We start from the raw sequence: 12773 nt of genomic DNA, 5'->3' as shown, positions 1-12773 counted from the left end.
TACACTATCAAGAGTAAAAGCGCTACATCCTCAATACAACAGCCTCAGTCGTTATTCACGTTGGAGTTGCCCCTTCATAAAATAAAACAGATCACCCAGTTAGAAGGTAGTGCATACACAACTAAAATGAGATGCACTGGGATCTGGTCCTTAATACAGCTGATAAAGTCTCTCTATAAAATTCCTCCTTAAAGAGGAACTTCAGCCTAAACAAACATACTGTCATTAAGTTACATTAGTTATGTTAATTAAAATAGATAGGTACTATAATCTCTTACCCACTCTGTTTTAAAAGAACAGGCAAATGTTTGATTTCATGAGGGCAGCCATCTTTTTGGTTGAAAGGAGGTAACAGGGAGCATGAGACACAGTTCCAACTGTCCTGTGTGCTGATCACCCCTCCCTGTTGCTAGGCAATGTGAATAACATAGGAAATCCCATCATGCTTTGCACAGCATCAGGAAAAAAAACCCGGGCAGTTTTCTTTGATGGGAGGAGCTTAGCTAAAAATGCAGCTAAAAATGATGCTTTGGTAAGAAAAACAAAGTTCTGATGCTGTGAAACTCTTAAAGAAACACCAAGCCTTTTCAGTTCTACTGAGTAGATTTTTAGTCCGGAGGTTCACTTTAAAATCTTTCTGCCTGTGTTCCCTCTGTAATCCACTCACATGATATCACCAGCATCTTATAGGCTCAGACTCACCAGACTGTAAGACCTCCAATCAGGTATAATTGCGCATTGGGACACTTTGGGCCGTCTCCCACCTCTAAGGATAACACTTTCCTCTCCTCATTGAAATTGTACCATCAGTCTCCAGATATTGGTAACCTCAAAGGAAAAGACCTCTCATAGTGTAAAACGTTTAACATTTATTATACTATAAAAATCATTGCACTCATAATACTTCTCCTTTAACAGCAGCGTAGAGGTTTGGGTATGGGCTCTCCCTCGTTACGCTGGGCTCCGGTTGCTTGTAGTTGTCCTTCCTGTTGGCGTGTCAGTGTTCACTTCTGACAGTCGCCTCTGTTTGGGACGCCGCTCAGATCACATGTTCCACTTCGCTCTCAGTTCCGCATCCATCCGCCGCCCTACATGTTTCTAAAAACTGCCATCAGATATGTGAGCTGAAACAACATGACAGGCTTTTCATAGTTTCCTTAGGGGCTGCAACTGTGACAACCACACCCAATTCCTATAACATTACCTGCTATTACACTCTGCGAGCACATGTACCGTATATGGCTGGAGATGGCCACAATCATTCAACAATACACTTTCACACACATTCCAGGCACAAATATTTCCCTAGATCTGTGTAGGCACAGTTTCTATCTGTGTATAAACTACATCATTTGCTAATGTTAAACCAAATATAAAATACTTGGGTATAAAGGTGATCAATGTGAAGCTAATCATTTTGAATTGATATACATTTTATGTTTGATTTTATGCATAATTTTAAAGCCTTTAATTGGAATAGCTGCTTCATTTGAGTGGTCTAATTACCAGCTTGATAAATTTGCATAAAATTAAGATAACATCTTCATCAACTCGCAATTATTAGCATCTCATTTGACTGCTTCTAGTAAGAAGCTTAGGCATTGGCCACTTCCTGTGCAACAGACTATCTGTGTAATATGCTGTAATCTACTGTTTGAACAATGGGAATGATGCAATCAAAGCCAGTGTCTAGCAACTACAGCACCACTGTGGAGTCTGCTGAAGTTAGCCGAGATTCAGGTTCATTCAGTAAAATTAGTAGAGAAGCATCATATTGTGACATGTTAGGTGAATTGCTAATCTGTTTGTTGTAGAATAGTCATGCTGGAGCATAACCTGACTGGCCTGTTCCATGAAAGATGCATGATTTCATGTGTAAGTGAAACTGCGCACACCCAGTGGAGGCAGGGAGTGGACTGCAAACAGTGCAAGCCACACAGATTTCATGTGCTCAATGATCCACTGTGAACTTTGCTAAACTATTGTTCCTAAAGTGACAACACCTCTAATTAAATGCTTCAAGGAGAATCCTTATTTTAAATCTTAATATGCCATCTGATCATTTATAAATCAATGTACAAATATTTCTTACTTTGTGCTAAACAAGGTTTCTACAGCTAAAGATCCAGTTTTTTAACTCTGCGGAAGTCGTTAACAGCATGTTCTCAGGGCTTTAGCTTGGCGCAACATCGTTCTGCTTTTAACCCCCATTTCATTTTTTTATGACACTTCCAGCCCTAAACACTCCTGTTCCCCTTTTATCTAGACACTACACAAAACATAGCTGAAGTGGCTTTTTAGGGCTATCTCGGTAGAAATTCCAATATGCACACAAGTGTCCTCCAAGCTTTAACCCTTTAGCGGCCAATTTATTTCGAGGCTTGCAAGTGCTCCAGGACAATTTATTTTAGCACATTTGTTTTATTTCTTTATGGCTACTTGTCACTAGGGGGCAGTGTGAGACAATAACAGAGGACTTCTGCTTTCAGTCTCTATTTTCTGCTAGCAGAGAGAGAGAGAGATCAAAGAATTCCAAGAATTGACAGCATGAGTTCTGCTGACTGAGTTCAAAAGCAGTGCACTTATCTCAACTAAGATAACTATTGAAGCTGCTAATGGGTTAAACAGCCCCACACACCTTGTTCCCTTCCTTACCCTGCTTGCTGGACTCTAATTCATCATGTGCCACACGGTCATCCCTCTCCTCCCGTAGCAACAGTACATGTTGCTTGTGTATGCCTGAGCAACAAGTCTATACAGAACTTGGCACCTACAGTACTACCTGCTGGACTGCGCTTGATCCTGACTGATGACTTGAATGGTACATGTGTATTCACCTTTACTCTTGCCTATAAGATGTGCTGAACTTTAGAGATTGCATGACATTCCCCCACCACTTCTAGATAAACTCCCAGGTGCAATCCTGGTTTTGCCAAAAAGCCTGACTGTTCAGATGCTGCCGCCTCCGTAGACTTTTATTGTCAAGTTGTCCATGTCCACTCCTGTTTTCCTGTGTGAAAACTGTAGGAGAAAGGCCAAGTGTCTCCTGCAGTTACATCCTCCTCCCTATATTACTAGGTCCAATTGCAAGGGGGCAGAGAGAGCTCTCTGAAAGTCTGAAACTCTCTGAAAGCTTGTACGGCAGGACATAGTGGATATAGGAGATTCCTCTTTAAAAGTAATGTATTTGACATCTGCTAATCAAACTGATTTTCCACAAGTAGAAACAAGCTCTCCCATATAATGCCAACACAGCACAAGGAAAATGTGTGTGCCTGGAATTAGAATTGAAATTATGAGATTGGGTGAGGAAATGTGGAGATGAAGGTGAAACCATAAATACACCTACCTATTTTCTGTCTTCAAAGACACCTAAATCCCAGGTTCTCCCATTGCAGTCTGCACTAACATCAGTTGAGCATTCAGTGAGGCCCGTTGCACAATACATGCGATTCCGATTTTTTTTTTTTTTTTCAGTACGATCTTTTTATTCCGATTTTTTAAAAAAAGTAGCAGCATGCAGTGCTTTTTTTAATTGGAAACAAAAGTCAGTTTGTATAAAAAATCAGAATGGCATGTAGTGTGCAAGAGGCCTATATTTAGTATGAGGACCAGCAGACTTAAAATACTTTGAACAGATTGTGTAGGAAGCTTTCTGACTACACTAAAGTGGTAAAATTGGGCAATTAAAACTGGATGTGTATGCACAAACTTTAGGTTCTCTGTAAGTTTAAAGTGATAGTATTATAGAAAAGAGCAGGTGATGCAATGGGCATGTTTCACCTGCAGTATTCATATTTATGGGAATAGGAGGTAAAACCAATCATCACTACTAAGGACAGGAAAAAGTAGTTCAGATCTATCTGATATTTGAACTTGGTTCCTGCAAGAGCATTCCACTGTTGTGTATCTGTGGAACTCAAGGACAGGGCCGGCCTTAGGTTTCACAGCGCCCTGAGCGAAACCTGATTTTTGTGCCCCCCTCATCCTCTTTACGCATGCGCGCATACACACACACACACACTCACACACACGCACGCACTCACACACACAGGCCCATATGCAGTTCACCTTTTCTCCTGAGATATCTCCTAGGACAGTGGTTAGCAACCTTTTTGACATTGTGACACATCATGCCAAATGCTCAGATCTTCACATATGTATAATAGGAAAAATACTATTAATAACCACGAATGGATGGTAAGAGTGAATTATCCTGAATATGCTTAGCAATAAAGGCTAGAACCTTTCAGGAATATTAATAAAAATAATCAGTGGGACAGTTATCCCCCCCCCCCCCCCCCCCCCGCCCCCATTTACAATGATAGTACAGCACCAACAATTTGCACCAGGCGTTATAGCCGCAGTGCGCCCCCCAAAAAGCGCCCCCTGATCTCATGTGTAGGTGCCCTCAATATAGGTTGCCAAGCATAGGCGCCCCCAGTATAGTCAGTTGAAGGTCTCCATTTCCCCCCCATAGGTAGCCAGGCGTAGGTGCCTCCAGTATAGGTAGCCAGGTGTTGGAGCCCTCAGTAAAGGTAGCCAGCTATAGGTGCCCCCAGTATAGGAAATCACGTGTAGGTGATCTCAGTATAGGTAACCAGCTAGTAGGCGCCCCCTTGGAAGCCGGCGCCCTGTTCGACCGCTCTGGCCGCACAGGTCAAAGGCCGGCTATGCTCAAGGACACCTCCATCTTGGCTAACAGTGATCTGTTCCGTTTAGGTGGGCTTGGTCTCTTATGTGACCTGTTTTTGCTCCCCTCTGTTACAGATTACCAGCTGACCAGTGCAGACTTATCTTCGCTTCCTGCATTCAGCTCTCCAGGGGGATTGTCGCTAAGCAGTATCTCCGCATGGCAGCAGCAACAACAGCAGCAGCAGCAACAACAGCATCAACAGCATCACCAAGTGCAGCAATTAATTCCTGTGTCACTAAGCAACTTAGTGTAAGTACTATGTAATCTTTTCTGCCTCTGAGAATGCCTCACTTATGTTAAGAGATCTTAATTTTCAAATAGAAATGAACATACATTGTTTACAATGCAGGTTATCTTTTAGTATAGGGTACGGAATCTAGTATATCCAACCTAGGCATGTACTTAATGCACCATCTAGTGGTCAGAGCACATATTCCAATTTTTCATTGTAGGGTTGGTTCTGCGTGCATACCATGCAAGAGCTCAACAGTGTGGAGGAGGGAACAGATAGCAAAGCTTTTTCTCCATACAGTTAGACACTGCAGGAGCAACATGACTGATGAGGACTGGGGAGGAGACTGAATTCTGGTGACTTCAGAACCAGAAAAGGTGTTGGAATGGAGATGTGCTCGTAGGTGACCTGCAGTCTGCAATGTTTTAAAGGAAACCTTAAGCCAAAAAAAAAATGTAACTGGTGCTTTTGCAGCCGCCCTGTGCCTGCACCAGGGCAAACCAATCTTCCGCTTTCCCGCAGTGGCTGAGTTTCGATTTTGGGGACTGGGCCAGTCGATTGCCACTACATGGCCAGGCATCCACGATCACACTCCTGACCTGTCGTATTGTGTTTGAGGATGCGCGTGGCCAGGGCCGCACAGGGGCCATTGGTCATCGACTGGCCCAGTCGCCGAAACTCATCAGCTGCGGGGGATTGGGGGAACTGTTTTTTTGTTCTCGTTATAGCCTTTCTAAACACAGAATCTAAAATCTGACAGCAGGACTACTGCGGACAGTCAGGACCTATTGTCCTGACTATCTTATACTAGGTGCACCCGATGAGATTTTTTTCAGCCACTTAACCATTTTCTGATCAATTTTCTTATCTTTTATTTTTTTCCATTTCCATTCACTTCTATAAGAATCTGATCAGGAAATAAGATTGGACAAATTATCTATCGAACCATCTATCTGCCAAACTATCTTATGGTGTGTACCTAGCATTACTTCTTAAAACATAGTTTTGTGCAGTGGTATGTGGTTTGCCTTTTCTGCAGTTGGCTGATGGTGTAATGGTTAAGGGCGCTGCCTCTGACACAGGAGACCTGGGTTCGAATCTCGGCTCTGCCTGTTCAGTAAGCCAGCACTAATTCAGTAGGAGACCTTTGGCAAGTCTCCCTTACACTGCTACTGCCAATAGAGCGCGCCCTAGTGGCTGCTGCTCTGCTCTGGCGCTTTGAGTCTGCAAGGAGAAAAGCGCAATATAAATGTTATTTGTCTTGTCTTGTCTTTTCTCCCCAAGGCCTAGCTATCTGTTCTGAGCTCACACTAATCTTCTGTAATAGTGCTGAGCAGTCTAAGGACGCCACCTAGTGTTCATTTACGGACAGCTTAGTCTGCTCTGCACCAGTACAGAATTCCAGTCTGAGCCCACAGCTGACAGCCAGGCTATGCTGAGAGAGTAGGCAACATGCTGCAGCATGGCACAAAAAACACGGTTTTAAGTGGTAAGACATTGTGTGTTGTATTCTAAAGCTAGTTTTTACAGGAACAAATTTACCTATGTGTATGTATATACAATTCAGAATCAGGTTTATTTTGCCAAGTACAATGGGGTTGTACCCTGGAAATAATTGTTCACAGTGTTAGCTATGATACCATAATACGGTGCTACATTAAGCATATAGATACAGTAGATTATAGCAGTAAATACAGTGTACAGTATATTATACAAGATAAGACACAGAAAGAGAGGGACATAAAAGTTAGACCGGGGGGTGGAAGGGAGAGACAATCTGCTGCTGACGGGCCACATTTAAAATGAAAGGAATACATAGGTTTCTGTTGGTATCAGCCTGTTCTTAGGGTTACAGTTGTTGCTATTCCAATAACTAGTCTGTTGGAATGAGAGTTCTTCTTTAACCTCCTTAGCGGTAATCCCGAGTCAGGCTCGGGACTGAAATCCACAGCTCAGAGCGGTAATCCCATGTCTGAGTGAGTTATATGCAGGAACTGCTGCAGATCTGTAGTAGGCAGTGATGCTCTCCGGATTAAGTTCAGAGGAAATCCGAATGAGTTTCATTTGGGTTTCATTCGGATTTCATCGTTCTAATTAGTGCACCGGGAGGGGGGGAGCGGCTTAAACTTACCCAGCAGCTGTCTTGTTTAACCCATCCCACGCTGCATTCCCAGCTGTGGTCACATGACTACAAACACTTCTTCCTTCCGGTTTGAATGAGGAAGCGTACTAGTCACATGACGCGGCTTGGAACGCAGCGTGGGACATACCGTGGGATGGGTTAAACAAGATGGCTGCTGGGTAACTTTAAATCACTGAGGCAATTAGATAAATGGCATTGAATTTCTAAAGGTGGCCATACATTAGCTGACCAACCAACCAATCGACCATCCAATTCGATTATTATAATCGAATTGAATGAAAATTGGTGCTGCCAAGTGCATGCTCGACCAACAAAGCGACCAATTTCAAGACAGAAATTGGCCACACGGTGGATCGCGCATGCCACAAGATGTCGGGCTGAAGTTGGTTGGTAGGGTGTGCGGCGGCCGATTTGCGGACGAGACGACGAAACCCCCGCCGCAATGCGTAAATGTATGTAGTGTGTGCATTTATACGTTACCTGTCCGGTGTCCGCCTCCACACTGTTTCCGTCCATCTCGCCGGGTTTCACATACACGCCAGCGGCACATAGCATCTGACGTCAGACGCTATGCGCCACTAGTGTGTTTGCGGCTGTTACCCGGCAAGATGGACGGACACCGTGCGGAAGCTGCTACAGGACAGGTAATGTATAAATGCACACACTGTATAAATTTATACATTTTGGGGGCAGCAGCCGGGTGGACGTGGCGGGCTCAGCCAATTCCCTGATGATTTCATACTGAAATCGGACGGGAATCGACCTGTAGTGTATGGGCAGATTTGACCAAGAGACAAATTTATCTCTAATCAGATTCGATTAGAGTTAAATTTGTCTCTTGGTCGAATCTGCCCATAATCATCTAATGTATGTCCACCTTACCGTATCAGTACAGTGGGGAAGATATACACTCTTTATTTTTTGACGTGTCATTTTTTTATTTTATTTATTTATGAAAGGTGGTATGATGCAATATACCAATTAAGCTCTGCATGTTTTAAGACACATTTTACCATGTCAGAGGTGATGTAGTAAAGCATTCAGCTGTCACTGTTGTTTTCACCTAACTCACCCACACCTAACCTGCTAGGGAGGCAGGAAATATGAGCGCCTCCTATGAGGCGCCCAATAATAGTTGCTTTTGCAGCTGAATTGTGGCGAGGGACTGTAAAGGTTAGCCATCTGTGGGGGATTTTTTTAAGTGTGTGTGTCTGTGGTAGTAGTCTTAAGGTGAGGCCGGGGGAGGGGATCTGAAGGTTAGGCATATATGGGGGAAGGGGGGGGGGGTTGCTTAAAGTTAGGCATCGGGGGTAGATTTAGGATTGGGCGGTAGCAGGGGGGTGGTTAAGGTTAGGCATCCGTAGAGGGAGGGTTCAGTGTGGGAATAGGGTATTTACCAATATTTTACTATCGTAATTGCCAATTTATCTACTTTCCAAAATTGGGTGCCCACATTTCACTGCGCCTCACTTTCATGCATGCACCTGCTAGCACTGCCATGCTGATTTTCAAACTGAACGTAGGCACACAGAATTAGTCAGTTGTGTTCACGGCTTGTAAGTTTTTATATAATCCTGTGGAGACCCCAACAGAAACCACTAGCTAAAGCTGCAATAGTAGTACAGAGGCGCCAACAGGGTAAAAACAATATTTCTTTAAAATGAAGTAGGTAACAGTGGACTTACCCCTCCAAAACAGACACAAAAAAATGCTGTTTTAAAGAGAATCTGTATTGTTAAAATCGCACAAAAGTAAACATACCAGTGCGTTAGGGGACATCTCCTATTACCCTCTGTCACAATTTCGCCGCTCCTCGCCGCATTAAAAGTGGTTAAAAACAGTTTTTAAAAGTTTGTTTATAAACAAACAAAATGGCCACCAAAACAGGAAGTAGGTTGATGTACAGTATGTCCACACATAGAAAAATAAATTCCTTTTGAATCTCAAGAGATCATTTGTGTGTTTCTTTACCCCATGCACTGAAGTTTCAGGCTGCTTTTTTCTTCCTGCAAACAGCTTTGCCCTTGTTTGTAATTCTTCAGTATGTGAAAGCCCAGCCAGCTCAGAGGACGATTTATCCAGCTTGTAAAACATAAGAGAGAAGAGAGAAGCTGCTCTAATCTAAATAACACACAGGCAGTGTGCATAGAGGGGCCAGAAGGGGGAGTTCATAGCAGAACCACAACACTGAAGAACTTGGCAGCCTTCCAGACACAGGCTGACAAGTCTGACAAGAGAGAGATACATTGATTTATTACAGAGACAGTGACAGTAGAAAGTGCTGCAGTAAGCCAGAACACATTAGAATAGCTTTTGGAACTTGTAGGATGATAAAAAACAGGATGCAATTTTTGTTACGGAGTCTCTTTAAGCAAAAATTTGTTTATTTACATACTCTGAGCAAGGTGCCAGCTAAAGGCTGTTAACTTTAGCAAAATCTGAGTTATTGGCAGGCTCCAGAGGTCAGTGTACCTTAGCAGCTAAGAATTGTGCCTCAACTCGCCTGAAATCGAGAAATCTTTTTTTTTTTTTTCTGGATATCTTTTAATTTTTAAGGTGGAACTCTACAATATTTTAACTTCATAATTAACTTTGTATATGATTAACCTCCCTGGCGGTAAGCCTGTGCTGAGCACGGGCTATGCCGCGCAGGAGGATTTCTCAGGCCCTGCTGGGCCGATTTGCACACTTTGCTAGCTGCGTGTGCACTCTGATCGCCGCCGCTCCGCGCCGATTAGCCACCACCACTCGCCGCGCCGTGGGCTCGCTACATGATTTAAAATTAAAAAAAACTGCTCTCCTACCCCCTGGCGATTTTTGATAGACCGTCAGGGGGGTTAACATACCCATGTCATGCTTAATATCCAGGAAAGTACACTACTACTAGATAAGTGATAAGCAGTTCTGTTAAAACTTACATTTCAGTGTCTTTCATTCTAAATTTCCTATGCTGCTCTAAAGATGAAAGCAGTTCTTCCAAGTCCCTGACTTTCCCACCTCTGCTTGACTTTCCTGTTTCCGCCTGCCTGCCAGACTTTTCCTACCTTGGCCTGCCTGACTCCCCCCCCCCCCCCCCCCCCCCCGCCTGCCTGCCTGACTTTCCCCCCCTCTGCCCACCTGATTTTTCCACCTCTGCCTGCCTAACATTCCCACCTCTGCCTGCCTTCCCACCTATGCTTGATTTTCCCATCCCTGCCTGACTTTCCCACATGTGCTTGCCTGATTTCTCCTTCTCTGTCTGATCTTTCTGCATCTGCCTTCCTGACTTTCCTGTGTTAGCCTGCCTGACTTTCCTGTGTTAGCCTGCCTGACTTTCTCACCTCTGCCTGCCTTTCCCATGTCAGCCTGCCTGACTTTCTCACCTCTGCCTGACTTTCCCAAGTCAGCCTGCCTGACTTTCTCACCTGTGCCTGACTTTCCCATGTTAGCCTGCCTGATTTCCTCCCCTCTGCATGACATGTCAGCCTATCTGACATTCCTTCCTCTGCCTGACTTTCCCGTGAGTTGCTTTGCAATGTTGTGTTGCAGTCTCCTTCCAAACTTTATCCATACTCATCACTGAGGATCTTCCGCTTTGGGGTCATGTAACCTTAACATTTGGCTGCAAAGGCATGGTGTGAAAGTCACTCTGATCCACTTTGGCTCAGTTTGGGTTTGTCATGACTCTTCTGCGCAATTTACCAAGATCCCCACTGGTATCCTATATTGCCACACTGCACCATGCCACATTATGAAAACCAACTCCCAGAAATGTATAGCTTTTCATGCTTGTAACAACCACAGCTGATCAAGGTGGTTGACAGGTTTTGTGCAAAAATGCAGTTGTAAAGTATCTCTAAACACAATAGTAAATATGCTTTATATTGCATTATGTATACTTTTTTTTATATTTTCTAATCAGTGATACATAGGCTCTAAAGTATCTTGAGGATTTTATTTAGCTACTATTTAATGAACCACTGTATGGATAGCAGAATTTCTAAATCTGAGAGGGTTATTTCCTGGTTGAACAGTCAAAAAGAATTGATGTTGTAGACAAAACCTTTTCTAAGCTTTTTCTTTTCTTTTTTTTTTTAATAGATGCAAGCTTTTTGAAATTTAGAATAATGTTATGCTTTGGGAAAATATCTGACAGTTCTGTAAAGGTTGCTTATGGAAATATTTTGTTAGTAAAAGAAAAAAGGATCTTATTGTTGAAATATTTTTTTTTTTAATCTATGGATAATATTGTTACCACATACTACTACTTATAATAAATAAAGTTGTTGAGATACATACACACATATATATATCTATCTATATCTATCTATCTATCTATCTATCTATATATATATATATATATATATATATATATATATATATATATCCATTATTAGAAGCTTGCAGTAGTGAAGTCCAGTTTTCTGTGATACGGACTCCCCCTTATATGTAGATGTTAGCATTAAAGTTGGCAATACACATACAGATGTCCACTCAGTGTTCCAAAATGATCAATTCCTTTCTGAATGGAATCGGTTCAGAAGGACTCTATTCCTACCACACACAGCACATTGAGTTTTTAATACGTAGGTTCCAACAGGAAAATTCCAAATGGAGCCACAGCATTGCACTGTTCAGTGCAGTGCAATGTTATGGGCCGTTGATCTACTGTAGCTCCTGCCCCACCCCAGTCGACCTAGATTTTCCATCCTTTCCAATGGATACTTTAGATTGAATTTCAAATGATTTTAACCAAAAATTGATCGATTGAACATTTAAAGGGATTGATTCCTATTCAGTTGGATTAAAGTGATCGAATCTGCAGGTATTCTAATGGGAAAAGTGTGGCTTGCAGTGTGCTTAGCAAGTGATAGTCACTGAAGTTGTTTCTGACAGATGATTGCATGCATGAGTTCTGAATTTTGTAGCTGTTTGCAAACGCCTTGTGTCTCCACTGGGAAGTTGATAAATGGTAACTCCTTTACCCAGCAACTGTCCATGTGAGTTTAGCCAAATTCATATGTATGAATCTTATCTAAGGTCCCCAGGCTACTATTCCCGATTTTTGGCACACAGTATGGTTGATCTTCAGGTAGACAAATGCACTTTAAGTTTAAGAACTTTAGGTTGTGCCAATGTGCCATTTGCACATTTCAGTTCCGCTAATAGAAACCTTGTGACTGTTGCTAATAATTTGTGCACATATGAATCATCATCTGATATGCCTCTAAAGACCTAGCCAGAGTAATTGCACTTGCAAGGATGCTGGCCTAATTCAGGAAGTGATTGCATAATGACCATTGTACACTGTGCTCCACAAACACCTATTTAGCTCTGTTGGGATCACATGGCCATAATTATTAAGGCACTTCCAGCATCCTGCCACTGTGGACCGATTCTGGCAGTTGCCTGGCAACTGGCAGCATTAAATTCATTTGGTCACTCAGGATCCACGGCAGGTGGGGATAGGGATAAAAGGGGAAGGGAGAGCTCAGCAGGTAATCCTAATAAGATGCAGGACTGTGACCTGTTTCTAGCCAGAGAAAGCAGCAGCACTTAGGATTAATTGAGGAGCATCATATGATGCACAGAACAGATTTTTTTTCTTCCTCTGTTTTTCTTTTACAATCTTTACTTCCCTTTGTTTTCCCTCAACCTCTCCATATTACATTGTCCAATACCTTTATCTTTCAACTTATTATTTATTTTTTTTACTGCTCCTA

At 42.7% G+C, this 12773-nt stretch overlaps 1 protein-coding gene across 4 annotated transcripts in view; it reads left to right on the top strand.

The window, feature by feature from the left end:
• The window catches only part of MEF2D (myocyte enhancer factor 2D), a 270676-nt gene that overhangs the window by 254157 nt on the left and 3746 nt on the right, over positions 1-12773 (top strand). For all 4 annotated transcript variants that reach the window (XM_068253573.1, XM_068253574.1, XM_068253571.1 and 1 more), the window contains one exon: positions 4771-4945. In XM_068253573.1, coding sequence (XP_068109674.1) covers positions 4771-4945 — 175 coding nt within the window. The remainder of the gene's footprint in view (positions 1-4770; positions 4946-12773) is intronic.

This window comes from Hyperolius riggenbachi, chromosome 9 (assembly GCF_040937935.1).
Source record: "Hyperolius riggenbachi isolate aHypRig1 chromosome 9, aHypRig1.pri, whole genome shotgun sequence".
Taxonomy (NCBI): Eukaryota; Metazoa; Chordata; class Amphibia; order Anura; family Hyperoliidae; genus Hyperolius; species Hyperolius riggenbachi.
This window is presented reverse-complemented; position numbering and strand designations above follow the sequence as displayed.